This window comes from Ictidomys tridecemlineatus, chromosome 7 (assembly GCF_052094955.1).
Source record: "Ictidomys tridecemlineatus isolate mIctTri1 chromosome 7, mIctTri1.hap1, whole genome shotgun sequence".
NCBI classification, from domain to species: Eukaryota; Metazoa; Chordata; class Mammalia; order Rodentia; family Sciuridae; genus Ictidomys; species Ictidomys tridecemlineatus.
In genome coordinates, this window is record NC_135483.1 from 102,379,121 (window position 1) to 102,400,087 (window position 20,967).

Below are 20,967 nucleotides of genomic sequence, written 5' to 3' on the forward strand. Positions count from 1 at the left end.
AAAGTTTAAACAATGTAAATAGAATCACTTGAATTAAATTGCTTTTCTACCTTTCTCTTTCCATGAAGGATCCCTGTGGTAGATTCTAGAGAGTTGTGTCTAATTCAGCTTTAAATGACCTCATCCAAGTGACTTTTATCATTTGTTTTGGAAGCCGTATCATTAATCTTTGCTGTTTCCCTCTCTCTTTTGGGTTAACTTCAATTAAATAGGCAGGAGAGAAGAACAATGAACAACATTATAAAAGTGTTAATTCCTAATGTCACTGACTAGCTCTTAATCACACTATTAGACATATGCTCTGATCTAATCATCCTGACCAGCAAGCAGTAAGAAGAAGATTGACTTTGATAAATGGCTGCCATTATTTTCTGATGTGGATGAGGTTGTTTTTCTTTTAAACTAAATGTTTCCTCAGAAAATGATATCTATTTGGGGGGGGGGGGAAAGGCATATATGAAAAACTTTCTTTAGTCGGTTGACTTTTCTAAGCCAGTGTTTGGATGATTCACATTTTTTTCATAGAGTGAAACCTTGTACTGCAATCACTGGTAATTACTTGGCCTTGGAACCTTGGTGCCATCATTTGCTACTCTGATTTTTTACACCCTCAACATTCAACTACAATCAATGAACTAAAACACAGTATGTAGGTTTAGAAATATCATTATTTCAAATAGTTTCTTCCTAGAAATACTGAAGTGAACTATCAGATTCCCTCTGTAATTCCCACATAGCACTGTTTGCTGAAGTCCTCCTCAATGTGAAGCCTCCATGAGACCTTTCCCAGGTCTCCTGAGAAAAGTTAGCTTCTTACTCTGAACTTCCCTAGCATTTTATTAACTACTCTGCTTGGAGCTTATCTGGCTCTGCTTTGAACCACTCACAGCTGTGCACATGACCTTCTCCCCCTAAATGTTATGAGCTTCTTGAGGGTAACAAAATTCTACTAAAGTTTATATCATGGATAGGTCATACCATGACCTTTACACAGCATGGAATTAAGGAATCATTGAATGTAATGATAATATAATCTATACCATTTTATTATTTATAGTATTTTATGAATCATTTACTACATTTAATTCATATGAAACCTTTGGTCTTGCATTATTTGGTGAGTAGAAGCTGTTATAAGATGTCCAAGATTTGGTTTAACCAGGTTATAGTGAAATGACCAGCCATGAAATTGTTTCTCCATACTTCCAAGTGAATTAATGGGTGGAAGACACCGAGATTCAGAAAGATGAGGCCAGACCATCACCACTGGGAAAACACACACACACACACACACACACACACACACACACACACACACACACACATCACAGAGACAACCAAGAACAGTGCTTGAAGGAGGTAAGAGAAAGGCATGTACTGAGTTGGAAATAGAATTATAAGAATGTGGGTAGGAATAGTAGAAGGTGTTAGGGGTGACCTGACTGATTAGTCCTTCCATGGATGGGTAGAAAGTCAGAGGAGAGATGGGTAAAAACAGCTGATGCTTCCTTTAATATTTCTTCTCCACCTGTTTGACTCCTTATTTACACTCCTAACTAAATCACAAAACACCTTGAAAGTAGGACCATCATTGATCTTTATGTTTCTTTACAATCTGTATAGATTTCTTTTTACCTGCTTATATCCAATTTGTTTTGTGTCAGTTATTGACACAGTAATGCTATAACCCGTTACCAGAGCTCAGTGACATGCAGTGCTCAATCCTTTTCCTCAGGCTCACAATCCTGGCCGTCCATTGGGCTTCCATTGCCACATCCTAGGGTCCATGATGGAGAAGCCAAACCATCTGAATATGTTTCTATGGTTACAGAGAAGCTTGTCCAGAGGCAGGGGAATGTGCATTCCTCTTCAGGTCTAGACTCTATCCGACCTGCTGTCACCTCTGCCCACATTCCATGGGGTGAAACAGGAAGCAAAACCAAACCAAACACTGATGGGGCAGGACTGTCTACTGTGCCCATGAACCCAATGTCACAGATTTGCTGATTAATGTAGACCCATTAAAGCTTTAAATCTGTAAAAGCTAAACTCCTTTTTATTGGCATACTGTATTTACCCAAAAGTAAGGTGATGAGCCTATGTTACTTCTAAACTTAAAAGTGAAATAAAGGAAAACAATGACAATAATAGGTCAACATAGTAGCACCATTCCCCTATCTACTGAAGTTTTCAGATTCACTCTGGCTTTGTTTGAAATGATGCTTGGACTGTTCCTAGCAATGGGAACAGGCCAAATTCTCTTGGCTGTTGAGAGGCTATTGTGTTTACTGTTTCCCAGGCTGTCAGGACTTTAACAATTGCAAGATTAAACAGGGATCTCCACTTTGGATTCTGTTCAATAGCCCCTCGTGATGAAGCCATAAAATTGTGCAACTAACCTGGTCAATGAATTATCCTGAATTTCTATTTTTTTGAATATATTTTTTTAGTTGTTGATGAACATGATACCTTTATTTATTTATTTATTTTTAATGTGGTGCTGAAGATTGAACCCAGTGCCTCACATGTGCTAGGCAAGCACTCTGCCACTGAGCCACCACCCCGCCCCTATCTTGAATTTCTTATGTGAGGAAAAGCACAATTGAACTAGGCATGTATAAATTTGTCTTATTTTTCTTTTATAAAACATATTGAGTTTTCTTCTCTCCTAGAATTATTTTCCTATAAATATCATATACAAGTTCCAAAGAGGAAACATTAGAGGCAGTATGGAACGCTTATGTACTCATTAGCAAAACTTCCTGACTTGACCTTTACTAAGACTTTAAATTCAGGCCTAACATTTTTTTCTGAAATTGTTCATAAAGGAGGAGACATGGGCTCAAATTTCCAAGTTAATAAATGAATATGCAACTTTCTTTCTCTGTTTTTCTCTACTTTCTCTTCCTTCTCCTCCTCCTCCTTCTTCTTCTCTCTCACTCAACACACACACACACACACACACACACACACACACACACACACACACCAAAAAAACACTTAAATTTTGCCAAACTTAATTATTTTTACAAGATACCATATAATATGCAGTATTATCTTTATGTCTATCATCCTTTGACTAACTGTTGAGAGTTCTTTTCTAAGTTTATATTGCATGATTTTTTTGAGGGTTGCCAGATAAATGGTAACCTATGATTGGTAATCCCAACAGAAAGTAAAGAAGATCCCAAAGTTTCTGCAGTGGGGACAGAGATCCAGAGTATGCAGGCCTTTGAACTATACCTCTGCACTGATAGAGAGGGAAAGAAGCCCACTGTGTTTAAAAAAGCTAAGAAAACATCTCTGGAAATGAGATTTTATGAGCAAATTTGAGCCTACATATATATATCTCCATCCAGTCAGCTCTGCCTTGTGGATTAAATAATTGTCTTATAAAATTTTCTATTTTAGCTTCTCAAATATCCTAGCATTTAAAATTCACAGATTTAAAAAAATTATGTGCATGTACAAATATGACATAACAATGCTCATTATTATGTATCATTATAATGCACCAATAAAAATATCAGCAGATAATTCAGGTTCTAGGAAATGGATTTTAAAAAAAAACTGAGCAACACTCAAATAATAAAATTTGTATATGTATGTGTGTGCTTGTGTGCTTATTTTCATCTTTTATTTTTATTTTAACTAACATATACTAATTGCATGCATTATGGGATTCAGTATGATATATCCTTACAGGCATGCAGCAAGCACTGGTCAAATGCCACCTTCTTTTATCCTTCATCTTTCCCAGACCTCCACACTTTTTTCAACCTCTATTAATCACTCTTGTACATTCAGGTTGACTTATTTTTTTTTTCCTTTCTACTTTCACATTTGAGAGGAAACAGGCAGTACATATCTTTCTGGGTCTGGCTTATTTCATTTAAAATAATGTATAGATCTGATTCAAGAATCCCACTTCTGACTATATATCAAAAGGTAATAAAATCTGCATACTAACTGTGGAATCTGAATTTCCCAGACCTTATTTGTATACATGAAGTTATATAATAATAATGATCCTAAATGTATAAAAGTAATTCAAATTAATGCAATTCCTCAGGTTTCTTTTCCATCTCCTTTGTTCTGGGGTCCTTACCTTCCTCCAAGATCTTTAAGGTAGTTCCTAGGAGATCCTGGTGTGCTCTCCTAGGTAATCCTTTCCTGGTTTTCATCTGGACTCTTTAGAGGAAGTTTTTGTGGTATATAGCTGCTGCAGCTGTGCATGGGAAGGAAAACTGTCTCCTGGCTAAGGAGCTGGCCTGTAAAATTGCAGGGCCTCAGGACCTGTGATCAAAAAGCATCCTGCATGTTTCTTTTACTGTGAACTATGTTGCATGAATGCAGCTGTGGGGTGAATTGATTTGTTCGTTTCCCATTCTGCTTCCTTTCAAAGCAGAATGGCTTCCTGATTGTCAAAGTAAAATTGTTGTTTGCCCTTACCCCACTTTTCACAGAGTCTGTTGTTTCCTTAGAAATATCTGTAAAGGTAGATACTTTTATCCCCCCTCCCCTCCCCTCCCATCTTCTCTCTAGGGGATAGGAAAGGTAGCAGAATACAACAGTTACTAATAGGGCATTATGTAAAAATGTGGATGTGTAACCGATGTGATTCTGCAATCTGCATTTGGGGTAAAAATTGGGAGTTCATAACCCACTTCAATCTATTGTATGAAATATGATATGTCAAGAGCTTTGTAATGTTTTGAACAACCAATAAAAAAAAAAGAAAAGAAAAGGTAGACACTTTTATAAGTAATCTCATTTTACTGAAAAGAAAAAAAAAAACCTGGGATTTCAGAGGTTTAATGGATACTGCTGGTTATCGGTGATGATGAGTTATCTGACATGTTGAAGTTTAAACATTAGAGAAGCACACCAAGGCAAGCATATAAAGCCGGGTTTATTTAAAAAGGGGTAACACAGACTTCTCCCACAAGGGAGAAGGGGGCCATAGCTGGTATCCTGGTATCCCCAGAAGTGAGGTGTTCTGCCCTTTTTATATGTCCTAGGCTTCCTTTGCTCTCCTGCCCCCCCACCCCCACCCCATCTTTCTTCTTCCTGCATGTGTGACTAGGCCCAGGAATGCTTGGTGGGATGGCCAAAAGGAGGGAAACCAGTGGGCTGAAGGGGGAAGGGCAAGATGATACAGCTCAGAACACATTATCAACCTTAAGCTCCCTGTAGGGAGGGGCAATTCCTGGGACAGGTTACCTTGGCAACAGGCTGGAGCAGGGGCAGGTTCTTGATAAGGGTGGAGGAAGGGCTCTGGAGGAATTAACATTTCAATTCCTCAGGGGACAGTCTCCAACATCCCAGGACTTATTCAAAACTGGCCTGACTTGGTCTGAACTGAGTCAATTTATCTATCTATACTGACTGCCTGTCGAATTCCGGCTTCATAATCACGTCACCTATGAACATTTCTTTACTGCCTAATACATAAACATTTTGGAGCATGTTATTAGATCCAAACCACAATGGTCGTGGATTTTAGAAAATGCTTTGATTTTTATTTTAGGCCATAGGTTGCCCATTTCCTTTGTCTGTGATGCATTTTGGTCAGTGGCCACATGTGACTTTTCCAGTGCCTTCAGGTTTTGCTCATAGTTTGTCTCAGTTGAAGTCTCCCCTGACCATTTTCACTAAATATTGAAAACCTCCCTTTTTCATAATACGCTCTACTTCCCTAGTCTGCTCTATTTTTCTATACTTTTTATTCTTTCTAAATACTAAGTTATTTAATTATTATTATTATTGTACATTTTCTCTTATTTGAATACAAGCTCTGTGGAAGTATGCACTGTTTGTTTCTCTGTTTTGGTCAATGATGTTTCTAAGTGCTCAGAATAGTACCTGAAATATTGTAAAGTCCCAGTAAATATTCACTGAATAAAGTAATATCTTTTAAGTGCAATTTTTATAATTATGAGTTTTTTCTTTCCTTTGTGAAAGAAAATTTTGTAAGGAGAAAAACAAATCAATTTCTTCAGTGGTCAAAATTTGCAGTTAAGGCATAGAATGTTTTCCTGACTATATCATTAGAGTCATGATTGAGGCAAACCAATTATCCTATTTGAGCCTCAGCTTCCTCATGTTTATGTTCTCTCTAGTCCTCTACAGGGATGAGCTGGGACATCTAGGGAAAAAAATTCACCAACATCATTCATATATATGTAAAAAAAAAAAATGTTTCTCTCATTCCCTTCCTTTTTTTTCTTTGTTGACAGTCAATAGGTTAATACAATTTGTAACCTTGAAGCCAATTGCTAGAGTTTAGGAGAGGACTGTTGAGCCTCAGTGGTATAAGACATTAATACATTCAAAACAAAACAGGCTTGAGAAGCTTATAGAACTTCTAGGCAGGGTAAAATACCAAATAAGGATTGTAAAGCCTCTAGAAGCAACATATTCATGGTAAGTTGCGTACAAATTGCTTGTTCAGAAAATTATACCATTGATAACAGGACTGTTAATGTGCTTACCCTTTGGGATAGTTTATAAATAGAAAAAAAAAATCCATGATGACACTGAGCTTGACTATTTAGTCTAGATTCTATGTTCTTAAAAGGAGATCTCTGGGTAGTGCTGAAAAGAGAAAGGGGTTAAGCGATGTCTTCTCTTTCTCAGACTCAAGCCCCACTGGTGAATGCATACAAAATAGGAAATCCTTTGCCCAAGTATTATGTTACTTGGACTCACACAATGGAACCATCTACCCAAGCTTCCTATTGAAAGTGCTGTATGCACTAGATATACCCATCAGCCCTCCAGGCCACATCAATGAGTGGGGATTTAAGGAGAAACCAATTCATTTGAAGTACTTAACAGTGACTTATAATTATTTGGAATTAGGGAAAATGGAGTTATGTCATTTAGAATTATTATTAAGAAGGATACTGCTTCTGCAAATATCTGTAACTGCTTTTCTAGCTCAGAAGATTATAAAGGGGTGTATACTATTTTAGATAGGTACAACATTATGTTGGGGCTAATACAGACTTTCAGACTGTCTGCTGTGAAGTAGCACCCCGAAAATAATTCTGCTTTTAATAGAATCTTCCTCATGTTCTTCGCATGTTTTACAAATTATGGAAAGCTCTGGGGTGGCCTCCTCCTTGACTTGACACAGTAGCTTCCATGAGAACCTTAGCCATGAGGACAACTAAAAGAAAGTTGGTACTGTTTATATATTGCAGTTGTTTATAAATGAGAACCTACTGCACAATAAAACCTAATAGCCTCCTCAAACAAGTGTTATTATTCTACTTTTAAATGATGAATCTTGAAAAACAGTCTTTAATAAATATTTCCTTCACTTTTTAAATAAGCACATTATAAGCACCTTTTGTATACCGAACAGAAACACAACAGTGGTTATCAAAGGGAGCCCAGGCAGGACAGCTTTCAGCCTAATGTAAAACATCTCCATCTCAATCTACACCTGTTGTTTAGAATACACTATAATTTTCTTAATGGTAATACTACGCTACTGAAACATTCTTAATCACGAAAAGAATATCTAACAGGTTTTAATACATTCAAATTTGTAAAGGAAAAAAATGAGAGCAAAACTCAGGAATGGTTTGCTATTAACTATGTGAACTGGAAATTGTATGTAGCATACCCATTTTTGTGGGTTAAACACATTTCGTGGGTTTCCCCAAACTGAGAAGGACATTTTCTTCTCAGTTGTATGAGAAAATGGCCTTCAGAAGGTTTTGTTTGCTCTACATATTATTGGCTTTCCTGATGCTTATGATTTTTATTTGCTTGCAGGAAATTAGACCCAGGGGCACTTAATCACTGAGCCACATCCTCAGCCATTTTTGTATTTTATTCAAAGACAGGGTCTTTCTGAGTTGCTGAGGCTGGCTTTGAATTCATGATTCTTCTGTCTCAGCCTCCTGAGCCTCTGGGATGGCAGGCATGTGTCACTGCCCCTATCTGATGGGTTTTCTCCAAACCTATAAGCTTGAAATTTCATGACTAATCTTAAAAAAAAAAAAAAAAAAAAAAAAAAAAAAAAAAAAAAAACATCAAAATGTAAAGTCAACCCGGAGCTGTTCTTATCCTGACACATGGGAGGTAAGTCAGGACCCCTTTCCTGAACCAACATTCCTTTTTCTCAGGCTCCACATTCCTCATTGTCTCACAGAGGCAGAGAACAAAGGTCAGACTCTTTCTGGCCCTGGTGATGGTGGTGCTTTTGTATTTGATACTTTTTAAAAGGAATTTTTAAAATTCATATATAATGTTTTGTGTTTGGTTTATGTCAACGCATGTCCAATTCACTCAATTATGATTCCTTACTGATATCATAGAAACCTGAATTTGTGGCCCTGCCTCTTGAGAGTTGTCACTAAACAATATTCAAACAGTTTTGATGCCAATATGATTTGTATGTTCATATATGTGTGTGCATACATACATATATACATTTATGTATATTTAGAGAGAGACAGAAAAAAAAGGCAGGAAAAAAGAGGAAAGGAAGAAAGAGGGTGGGAAAAAGAAGGGAAATAAAGAGGAAGAAAGGAAGGAAGGAAGAGGAAAAAGGAAAGAAAAGAGGAAGGAAAGAAGAAAAGAAAGCAGAGAGATGAGACATATATATATGGCGAATCATGACAAACGCTCTCCAAAAAGTATTTCCTTCCTTTTTAATGTGGGTGTACACATACAACCCAAATTCTTTGAGACATTTTCTTCTCAGTTCTATGATTTCCTGTGCTCTGCTTCAACCTTGTGTCCCTAAGCTGTGAACTCTCTTGTCTTTCAGATGGAACCCCATTTACCTGGTGGATCGGGCGGTCCAATGAAAGGCATCCTTACTGGGGAGGGTCTCTTCCCGGAGTCCAGCAGTGTGGATGTGGCCTGGAAGAGAGTTGCCTGGACATTCGACATTTTTGCAATTGTGACGCTGACAAGGATGAATGGTAATGAGAATTTCGATCTTTCTACAGTTGTGGAGGAAGCACATTAATTGATGCATGAAATTTCCCCAAAGAGAGAATAATGTGGATGAGAGATTCAATAAGAACCCAGGCCCCATGATATTTGTGATTGTTTTTAATTTTGAAAATAGCTAGTTCTGATATTTACAGGACTACTACTGAGGTTTGTGACATGAAGGCATACGGTTACAACATTGCCTGTCTTCTTGTATTTGGAATCTTGCATTTCAAACCAAAGGAATGGAAAGCAATATTAAGCTATGCAATTGAGTCAATTATGGGTGGAATATAGGTTTGGGTGAAGGAAGTGATGGGTTTGTAATATGTAATTATACAGAAAGTTTCTCCTTTCTGTCACTGATTTTTTTAGTTCCTTTCGCCACCAACAAAAATATAGCAAATTCATATATATTGATCATCTAACTAACCTTCATGGTAGTCATTATATTCCGTAAGACTTTTTGGCTTTTCATTTTTAGGTTGAAAAAGGCTGGGAGGAGATAATTTATTTTTCCCAGGGTCATGCATGTTTATCACATAATAAATTCCAAATTTGAAGTTGGTCTATCTGTAGCGATAATATATCAAACTCTCCTAAACTAAGTTAATTCTGTAAAGTGTAGTCGCGTTTTAAGTTTTCATGCCCATTAAACTATGTTTCCTTCGTCCTCCAGCTGAATTGTTTGCTTTCTACTGTATTAGCTATGAAAATATGCACAGAGCATTTCCACATACCCTTTGGTATTGACTGAATTTAAGGCATTATTTGGTTTTGGATTATGCAATTTTGCTTGCCTCATCAAATGCAGCTCAATCACATTTAAGAATCCCTATGTCAAGCTGCTCTCTGCCCAGATAAAATTTCTTTTTGGAACAGTAATTTTCTTTCACTGTTCAAATTGTTACCAGCAGGGACTGCTGCAAACAAAATGTCAGGTTGAGTCTAAATCTCACTTCAGTGAGGAAAGGGCTGAGCATCTGGCTCCATTGGGTTGCATATGATATGGATAATCACTTCAGAACACCACAGGGCTGCTCTCTTACGGCAAGTTTCCTGACTGTCTTCTCTTTACCCTATTTTCTTCATATGGAGAGAATCAGATGAAGTTGACTGCACGTACAATGGCCCTCTGGTTTTCTTCGGACCTCTACTTTACCCGCAGTAAATTCTCTGATAGCATTGTGAAAACCTACAAAAAATATAAGTTGTGTCCTGGATTGTGACTGTATCTCTGTTAACATTATACCACTCAAGACCAGCTCATGAGGCAGTAGACACCTGATGTGTAGTTGGTGGAACACATAAACTTTAAATATCTTTGGAGAGGAGGAATCACCACAAAAATGTCTTCTACAAGCATGGGAGTTACGTGTGATAAATGGTAGAGGGCTGTGTTTGCCAGAAAAACATATTCAAGTTCTCCACTCCCAGCAGCTTGGATTCAGTCATCTCTTTGATTCATAAGTTCAGCTTCACTGTGCATGATATTAATATTATCTACAGATTTATAGGCTTCAATGGAAACACCTTCACTTCTTGGTGTATAATTAGAGAAGTTGATGTAAGAAGTAGGATGCAAGATGAAAGTCATTGATAAAGGGAAGTGTTTCTCCTTTGATGGGTTTTCCTACTGCACACTGTTGAGAAACTCCTCTTTTAGGGAACAACAGGCCAGTGCTTAATTTACTGCACATTGAAGGGAAGTGGGGACAATGGTATCATTCAGTTAATATGGTTGTTACTCTATACTCACTTCTCTGGAACATTATATTTTCATGACTTCTACTAAGATTCCAGTCTGTCCCTCCTCTGATCTGCTCATTAGTTCATGAACCTCTGAACCCCCTCATGTGTTGCTTTGTCTTCATCATCTAGACTGTGCTCAGAGGGACATGATTTCCTCCAACTCTTAGGCCAGCACATCTTTAGCACCTTAGAGATTATTGCACATCTCACCACCCTTTCTACTTCCTTTAGAGACATGCAAAAATCCCACTCTTTTCCTCCTTCTAGGGCCAGCAACCTCTATTAGATTGTCAAAAGTCATTATGAGATATGGGTCTTGTTTAGCAGCCAACTTTCCAAGAATCAGGAGACGAGAACTAACTTTCCCTTCAGAACATTGTGTGCCTTATCCACAGGGGTTCCTATGGAACCTGTGAGGGCAAAGTCTAGGTGGGAAAAGACCCAGTGCATTTCATCATTCTCATGAAAAAACAGAGGCTGAGATTCCAACTTAACTCTTTTCGGTTTTTTCCATTGTCTAAGGATACATGATTTGGGAGAATAACATTTTATATGAGCAACTGTATGTTTTATGCCATGTGGTATTTGCTTTTTTTTTTTTTTTTTGCTTATTTACAAAGTCTCCCTTCTGTGCCAGCCATCTAGAAGAATATGCAAATTAGTGTTATACAGGAAAGAGGAACCTCTGTGTGCTGAGACAGAGTAATGTGAAAAAAGTATGAAAATCACTATTTCCCCAAAACATGGGCTCATTGGTGTAGTTGTTGCATAGTTTCATATGGAGAATCTACAGGGGATGAAACTAGGAAAGAAGGTTGAATCCATGATCATGAAGCAAGCTCCTTCTGTGGGAAATATCAATGAGCTAGCTCTGTCTGCATAGGGATTGAGGACATGCAATATGCATTCAGACACAGCACCTGGTAGAACCTTGTGGAAATGCATTCATTTTTTATGTACCTGGTTCCATTATTTATTTCAAAAAGGAAAAGTACAAAAGCTGATACTGTGTTGAAATGATTAATTAGGTTCAACATTCATCCAACATTATTCTTGACCAAATTACGGTTAAGATGCTTTTCCACATAAAATTCGGATTTTTGTTTCAGATAGCATGTTCCTTTTAGCACTGCTGGTGTTCCCAGGGCATCTAATAAACCACAAATGACTTTGCCTTGTAAAATTCCCTCGGAGTTTCGGATCTTGGAGAAAGTTAATCAGAACAGACTTGGGCTAGTGTAGCACCTTCCAGAGAGCAGTTTAATATATTACAACTCCTAAATAATATTGTCCCTTAAAAATGCTATTGCATCTGAAGTTTTCTTAGTATTTGATGTACTGTTTCTGATATTTACATTTCAATACCCCTTGAGGTTGGTTTTATTATCGTCTCCTTTACCCAGAAAAGGAAACTGAGGCTCAGAGATGATTAGTGGCATGGTTAAGGTCATTTGAGTAAGAGAACAAAAAATTGATATTTCAGCTGAATTCAAGGATTCTCCTATTGACTATAGCAAAGAAACTGCTAATGTTGGGATTTCAATCATGGCTAGTCGGCGAGGATGCTGAGAGAATTCTCCCAGGATCTTTCAAATCACATCACTGCAGCATGCTTCTTCTTGCTACGTCAGATAGCTCATGGCACCTGGGCTGACTTCCAAGCCTCTGGTGATTGAGAATTCTTTGGACTATTTCAGTAAGCCTCTGTAATTGTGTAACTTACCGTCATATGTTCCAATGAGAACCAATTAATTAAGGAAAATTGGTGTGTTCTCTAGGATTGGGTGAAAGTGAGAGATGTCAAAAGATGGAGTGCCTGTGGACAGAAAAAGAGTTGCCCAATGGATATTTCTAGGAATACATTTGCTGCTTAAAGAAGTAGTATATTTCTTTTGGGTAAAAGGAAGCCCCAGTTAGATAAGTAAATCATGTGTACAGATGTCCCTCGATATCTCCTGATATTTGGTTTCAAGATTCACCCCTATAGCAAAACCCACAGACACTCAAGTCACTTGTGTAAAGTGAAGTAGTACTTTGTATAGAACCTACACACATCCTTCCCTGTAATTTAAGTCATCACTACATTACTTACAGTGCCTAATACAATATAGATGCTATGTTAATAGTTGTTCTGTGTTGCTTAGGAAATAATGACAAAATTTTAAAAGACTGTTCTTGTTCAGTAGACACAATTAGAATTGAAATGTCTTTTCAATCTGTAGTGGATCAGATCTGTGGATGCCAAACCTGTGGCTATGAGGGCTGATTTTACCATGGAACTGATCTCTTAAGTGTTTCTATCTCAGCCTAAAAACGAAATAGGAAGGAGAAAGAGAAAGGAATGAAGAAACTTATAATATATAACAGTTTCCCAGCTAATGACTGTTTGCAAGGGAACTTTTCTTTATTTAATTATCCAATTGATAGGAATCTTTCCAACTATGAGTTTGCTGAAGCAAGTACTTCAGACTGAGGAACCACACTGAGATTAGGAAAGAAAATCCCAGTGACATCCCCAGCCTGCAGCCCTGGAGATAGCACAGAGCAGAGCTGGGCTGTGTGGGAGGTGAAATAATCTTCCAGGTGGAGGATGAAAAGCAGGGGTAGACAGCACTGGGGACGGCAGGTGGGAGGTGTATAGTGGGCTCCTTGGTGATGGTGACCCACAGCCTGATCAGGAGCTTTTTCATCCATTTCTCCAGGTTGAAAGACAGAAATGTTCTCTTGCTTTGCAGCAGAGCATTCTTTCATTTGTTGTACAAGAAAGTGTAAAAGTTTTTATCTGATTTTTGAAAAAACTATTCTGTGCCTTTTGCCCTTAGTGTATCCTTGTACAAAGTGATATGATACAAACTAGGAAGAAAAAATGATATAGGGTTTAAATTCTATTCATCTGATAAGACAAGAAAGGAAACCTACTGGTCTTTTTCTTAAAAAATAGAATATTTTTAGGGGACCTTTTTTTTTTTTTTGGTTTTCTTCAGTGTATGGAATCCTGGAGCTTTTGCCTTCTGTGTAGCCCTTGATTCTACTTCTCTGTCACAGAGCGATTATTTAATGAACGTTGCTGAAACCATGAATGAAAGATGGGTGAATGGCTTCTGTTGGACATATTTTCACATCTTTTTCTTTTAGTAGGTCAGTCATGACCATTTTAGAATTCATTGATGTTTACTTTACTGTTAACCATTGCTTATCTTTCACAGTCTCACAAGCAAGGTTTACCACGTTTAACAAATGTTTTTGCTAGAGATTAATTATCTTTCACTATCAAAAGTAGTTATTTATCTTTTGGTGCCAGGGTTATTTCATTTAACATTATGAACTCCAAATCATGAATGGCAGGAATGTTTTATTTTTCCACTGTATAGTTGGTACACATTTTTTTTCTGCCCATTTTCCCATTGATGAACGCTTAGGTTGTTTTCTAGTGTGGTATGTTAATTAACTTGATTTAGTCATTCCAAAATTTATACATATATTCAAACACTGTATTATATACTATGAATATACACGTTTTTTGTCAATTAAAATGACTTAATTTTTACAAAGTACTTAAAAGTGTTCATCCTCCTGCAAAAGATACCTGTTTATAACCTTTACTTTCAAATGGCCTTTCTCTTTGAAAGTCCATGTCTAATTCTTGTCCTAGACTTTGCCCTTCATAAGTGCCCTTCATTTTCTTCTCATGGGATTTAATGATATGACCCTGGATATACCCATGGCGGTTAGGGTTTTGCTATTTCCTGGCCTAGGCTGTTCTTTGATCTCTCAAACCTTTGATTTCTTCAAAACTTCCAGGTCTGAGATCCCTATGCTCAGACATTAGTTAGGGTACCTCCTACTGGGTTGCATCCTGAGGCAGGGCTCTGATCCTGAATCCTGAAAGGAAAGAAAACATCACCGCAGGGCATACTAAGGTTCTATCCTTTATTTAAAATAATAATAATAATATTGTCCAATCTCTACTGGTTGACTTTTATTATTTGTGACTTTGTTTGTGAGTCACTCTACTTTTTACTGAGCTTTGGAAGTGCTTTTCTCCCAAGCAGGTAGGAATTATCAAAGGATTATCTGAGTTGTTACTCACTCAGTCCCTGAATTCCCACTTACGTCTAGCAATTAGATCAAGGCTCTTCGTCCTTGTATTGGAGATAAGTGTCCATGGCAAATGGTGGGTTATCCATGAATTAACTGCTGAATCAGTGAGTGAGTGAATGGATGGGTGGTGGAGTACCTTCCTTTCCCCTCTTCTTCTCCTCTATGCTAAATCTACCCTCTACTTGTTAGTTTCTACCTGCTAGTTCAGACATTACCTTTTTCCTCAGAGTACACATTCTGGGGTAACTTGATAGTACCTTGTTTATAGTAGTGTCCCCATCATTGGGCTTCAGAGTTTACAAAACAGAATGTTTCATAGTGCATTGGAATAGAGTAGAAAGAGCTTTGAACACTCAAGAGAAGAAGGAAAATATGAGAAAAAAAAGAATAACTAATAATCAGAGTTTGACAAGTCAAAATCATAATATCACCTCATTCTTTTGTAGAATTCTAGATGGGGTAAAATAGTGGATATTTTGCCAAGGTTAGTATTTAGGAGAAAATTTGTTGTTGTTTTTGTTATTTTATGATGATGCCATCTCATCATCTATTAGGAGAAAATATCCAATATGAGTAGTTTATGATTCAGGTATTCTGGAAAACAAAATATAACTATGGAATAGTTCTTTTTACTACTTGTAAGAAAGATATAAACTGAGGTCTCATTTGCATCTATCAATCTCTAAAAAGCCAGATTGTCTGTGAAGTCTCATATTTGAGAAATTGGAAAGGTACATAGTTAGAACACAGAGTCAATATTGACAATGAGTTTCACATTTATCTAGAATATTTTATACAACATTTTTATTTTGGACTATTATTTTATACAAAAATATTATATACTTCAATACAATAAGGCCTTGGCTTCCATTTTAATTTACCTATTTATCACCAAGTTTATAACATCACCCGGCTAATACTAACTCTTACTCAGATCAGGATTAGAATCAGACGAATTGCTTACCTCTTTTGTCTGTTCTGCAAGTTTGATTATAGTTGTCAGTTCTGCTCTACCACAATTTAAATAATGTATACAGGGAATTATTTTTCTGATATTCTTAATGTTAGGAGTTTTTTATCATCAAAGAAATATAATATAATCTTATAAAATATTCAAGGTTTTTCAGGCATATTTGAATAAAATGTAGAAGCTCCCTACCACTTTGAGTCCTCATTTCTTCCCCATGTGCAGAATCTTGCTCCTACAGAAAATAGTTGGAGGTGTAAGATATTTCTATACATAAAATTTTTCTATACTTGTAGCAGGTTTTTAGATATGTTTGTTCAGTTATTACTGAGCAATTAAAACAGGTCTATCATTAGTTCTATATTTTAATTAAGATAAAGTTATACATTATTCTGCAGAATTGTTTTTTTTTCCAATTCCTCTGCCCCAAATATTGGAGATCTTTTTCTTGGTTTTATTAAAAAAGCATGAAAATGAATGTACCATGTCCATTTTAATGATTGCATGGTGTCCCATGGTATGGTTATATCATTACTTATTTTTCCATGTCTTTGTGATGAACAACATTGGATTTGTGACTGATTTTTCCTATTCCAAACAAGTTTAGAATGAAAAAAAAAAGATTTATGCTCTGTTTCTACTTTTTACATTATTATTATTGAGGAGTATACCACCATAGAATTATCAGATGATGTACTTATTGATTTTGGTAGGTTGGATCAAATTGCTGAAGGAACTTTGGTCTTCATATAGACTGCAGGTGAATCAGTACCCAGTGGGCTGCTCTGACCCTGTGGAGGGAAATAGCCCCTTCCCTGTGGAGGTAGTTACCATGGAGATATTCAGAACTCTCTAGAGTCAGAACACAGCCAAATAGGTGGTGGTGGTGGGGTGGAGGGAGATGTTTCTAACAACCTTGCTCTGAAAACTTGCTGGACTCCTTTGTCAAGTGTGGCTCCAGGGAACAGCTCTAAAGGGACAGTTCACTTTAGAGGCTATTGCTGAATCTGGTCCTCCTTAGTACCTTCTCTCTGCCTTTTTCATTTCTACCTAGTGCTGCTTTCATAACCTGTGGTAATACAGTTAGCTAATGACAAATAAATCCCATTGTCTCTGCATGTTTTTTTAAAATATAAAGTCTTCATCATGTGCAAGAAAAAACTATTTTCTTTTCTGAAAATATCATGAGCTAATACATATAGTGCATTTATAAAAAACACAATCTTAACACCCCCCTCCATTTTTATTTTCTTTCTCTTTTCTTGGTAGCCTGTCACTTCCTTGATACAAAATTATAATAAATCTGTAAGTTGTACTTGGACAATCAAATTCCAGATTTGGTGCTTATTAATTGTAGAATCTAAATGATTTAGCCTTTCTTAGCTTCAGGTTCTTATTTTATTAAAAAAGAAAAAAATAGAGAGGCAGGGGATAACTATCCTCTAGAGAGTCTTGGCTGAATTAGTAATAGTTTGTGTATCTAGCAGACATGGTATGCAGTCAGTTCTGAAAAAAATGTATGTCATCACATTTGTTATTATTTTCTTGATTTTCACAGTATTATAAATAAACTATAAGAGGAACTATTGAGTTCTAGATTTTAAATTACTCTCTAAAACATGTATATATACATGCATGCAATAAGATAAATAACATAAAGGAAGCAATAGTATACCTTCACAAACTTCATTCACTCATCGAATTTGGGGTAAAGAAATAATACCGAGGAACTTTCTTGGCAAAATGGGAATTCTTTCTGAAAGTTTCTTGGTAAAAATCAGCATGTAATAGATGGGTCTGCCTTGCGTGGAAATAAGCCAAAAGATTGCTTGTAAATGTGTAACTGAAGAGTTTGTGGACTCGCAGAATTCTTGCCAAGGTGACCCAGGTGTAATCTCAGGGAGTGCAGGTCTGGAAAATGATTGCAAATTAGTAAACTGAAACCTAATCAATTGACTTGTATCTCATGTGGAGAAAGCCTGTGTGAACAGAATGGGGATGGTCAGCCCAAAACCCACCAAGGACAGCTCAAGGACTCAGGTCCTGGTGTTGTACTTTTAGCACTGTCTAAACAAGGCAGAGAATAAATGTAAATATACCCAGGGGACAGTGAAGGCACAGAACAACATGGTACTTATTGGTGTACAAATCTGGGCTCACTCCAAATGGCTACTCCATTTGCAAATGATGCAAGTTGAATTTTGTCACCACCTGAATCTCAGTTTTCTCTCCTGCACAACAAGATAATTATTATCAAATTCATCACAGGATTTTTCCTCACGATTAAGTGAGATCATGGATAAAACTTTATATCCAATGGCCAGGGAAATGGAGTGGCAACCCTCACACTCAATTCGGAGATATGAGGTCTGCAACTGAACCCCCAAGCCATCTTTATGTTCCAAGAATAGCAGTGCTAACTCTATCTAGTAATGACTCCAACTTTCAGATGATTTTCTTCAGAAAGAACTCCTCTCTAAAAAAGGCAAAATGATCTCAAATGGTATCTTATTGTTCACTTTGCTAAATATTTTAAAGTTCGGGACTGGGAGTAGCTCAGTGGTAGAGTGCTTGCTTATTATGCATGAGGCCCTGGGTTCAATATGGCACCACCAAAAAAAAAAAAAATTGTGTGTGTGTCTGTGTGTGTGTCTACCAAGCATGAAGGCAATAATGTAAAATACTACAACAAGGTGAAGGGGAGAGAGGCTGATATGTTGCATGATCATTAGAAATTTAAAGGGAGACATTTCATTGGTTAAAAAGAGGAAAGGATGATTATTTAGGTTGAGGAGGAAGAGAGATTAGGGATAAAAAGAGAGAAAGGGGGCTGGAATTGTGGCTTATTGGTAGAGCACTCACAAAGCAATGTGCAAGGCACTGTTCGATCCTCAGCACCACATTAAAAAAAATAAATAAAATAAATCTATTGTGTCCAACTACAACTAAAAGAAAAATCTTCAAAAAAGAAAATAGGGGACTGGGTTGTGACTCAGAGGTCGAACTCTTGCCTGGCACATGCGGGGTTCTGGGTTTGATCCTCAGCACCACATAAAAATAAAATAAAGATATTGTGTTCAACTACAACTAAAACAAAATATTTTTTAAAAATGAGAGCGATAAAGGAGAGAATGCAGATACTTATATAAAAAATGGTTGAGCCCTGAAGAGAAAAGGAGAAAGAGAAGTAACTGGATTGAGAGGTAGATTTAAGGAAGCCAAAGCATATGAACAGAAAGAGATGGGTAAAAGGGAGAAATTGAAGGTGGGAAATATAAGGATAGAGATCTATTAAAGGAGAAATTGAACTGAGAAAACAGGAGAAGATGGGACTCAAAATGCAGGATTATCCAGGGTTGAACCCCTAAAACCATAAGAAAGCCAAGGAAGCAAGTCACTATGGGAACAGATGCTCTAATAATTTAGGTATCCTTGCATATAGTTGAGCTTACTTTATATATAATATCAACCCATTTCCAATGGGAAAAATAATTACATGCACTCCACCAGGTGACCAGCACACACGTTTCATTAAAGAGGTTCGTGGCATAGAAGTTAACTAGTGAGATCAAAATAAAACACACAGACTCAATTACCTTTTTCTATGACCAGGTCCAAGACGGCTCTCACCTCTCTGGCTCTCACCTCAAACCATCCAGTGGGGCAGCAAGGCTTACTCAGGGCTAGCAGAAGAGAGAGAAAGAGCACACCAGGGAGTGGCCTTTTATTGGGGAACAGAAATTCAGGGGAAAATTCCATCCAATGAAGGTCTAGGGGGGCAGCATTCCAAGGTCAGGGTCAGTGATTGGCCTCAGGGTCAGTGGTCAGTCACACCCCCACACGGACAGGCTCTTGCACCTGGAGAGGGTGGGGATAGCTCCGAAACAGTTTTGCCAGAACGCCTCACACCCAATCCGGGAGGTGCCCAATCATATGCAAGAATGGCTTCCCACAATGCACACAAGTCAATTTGTTAACAAACATCAGACATCGTTGTATATAATATATATATATATATATGTAAAAATTATATATAGAAGAAGGAATTTAGGGCAGAGAAAGAAGACAGGATACAGAACATTTGGGAACATTTTTGAGGAGGAACTGAATTTGAGTATGGCAAAATTTTTAGAGTTGAAAAAAGAATTGATTTATTTCAGGGAATGAGAGAGATGGGTATGGAGTCATTTGCATCTAAGTGATGTTGAATCACAAGTGTGTGTGCTCCACAATCCAATGGTTTTGACTTTTAATCTACTTGCTTCCTGACTAGGACTGATGAGTCTAGAAAGGCATATATTTATGGCACTACTGGTTGTTCCTTTCAAATCTGTGAATCCAGAGTATGTTCAGCAAATGATGCCTCCACGATTTTTCATCAGTGACACTATTTTTAAATCAGTTTCATACCTATAAAGTCTTGAGGGCCATTTTTATCTCTTCACAGGAAAGTGATATTGAGTAAACATTGACTGTGATTTCTTAGGCCAAGACCTGACTTTGTTTTCTTACATCTAATTGTGAAGAGCCCTAGGCTTTCAGGTTTCTAGAGTATTTATAGAAAATAAAACAGTTTCAGAATTTTTTAAATGTGTATGCAAGTAATATTTTCTTTATGTTTATTGTGCTCAGGACTTAAAAAAGAATAGTCCAGGAAGCACAGTGGGATGGGTGTTATCCATGTGTAGACATTGTCAATGTTTGCATTTGTTTTTGTTAACAGACAAGTGACCCTTCAGCTCATTTTGAGATTCTTATCAACTAATTCCCTGGGTCTTTTTCCTGGGAAGTCTGGAGAAGGAAGTCAAAATGCAACTGATGCCTTCTAAACAAAGCTATAATAGAGTCATTGGCAAACATCAATATAGAACTTCAGATTTGCAGAGTTGCTTGTGGCCATCCTACTGGTCATCCTCACTTTGCAACCACAGGGAACAACATTGTGCATCCCACTCTAAGGAAGGTTATTTAGAATCTATTAATATTAATCCACTCGAGTTCACACAAGGACTTCAAAAGTTGCTGAGGTCTTGAGTTCATCCTATAATTTTCTAAGTCTGCCTGCCATATGCATAATGTTTTATTTGTTACTTTAGAGTGATTGAAATAGGAAAGGACATAAAAAGGGGAAAAAACATTATCCCTCTTAATGGATTCAGTCACTCAAATGACTGTACTAAAAGAAGGTT

At 37.2% G+C, this 20,967-nt stretch overlaps 1 protein-coding gene across 2 annotated transcripts in view; it reads left to right on the forward strand.

The window, feature by feature from the left end:
• Positions 1-20,967, forward strand: part of Cntnap5 (contactin associated protein family member 5) — a 790,097-nt gene that overhangs the window by 617,123 nt on the left and 152,007 nt on the right. For both annotated transcript variants that reach the window (XM_021721849.3, XM_078017259.1), the window contains exon 14: positions 8,789-8,945. In XM_021721849.3, coding sequence (XP_021577524.2) covers positions 8,789-8,945 — 157 coding nt within the window. The remainder of the gene's footprint in view (positions 1-8,788; positions 8,946-20,967) is intronic.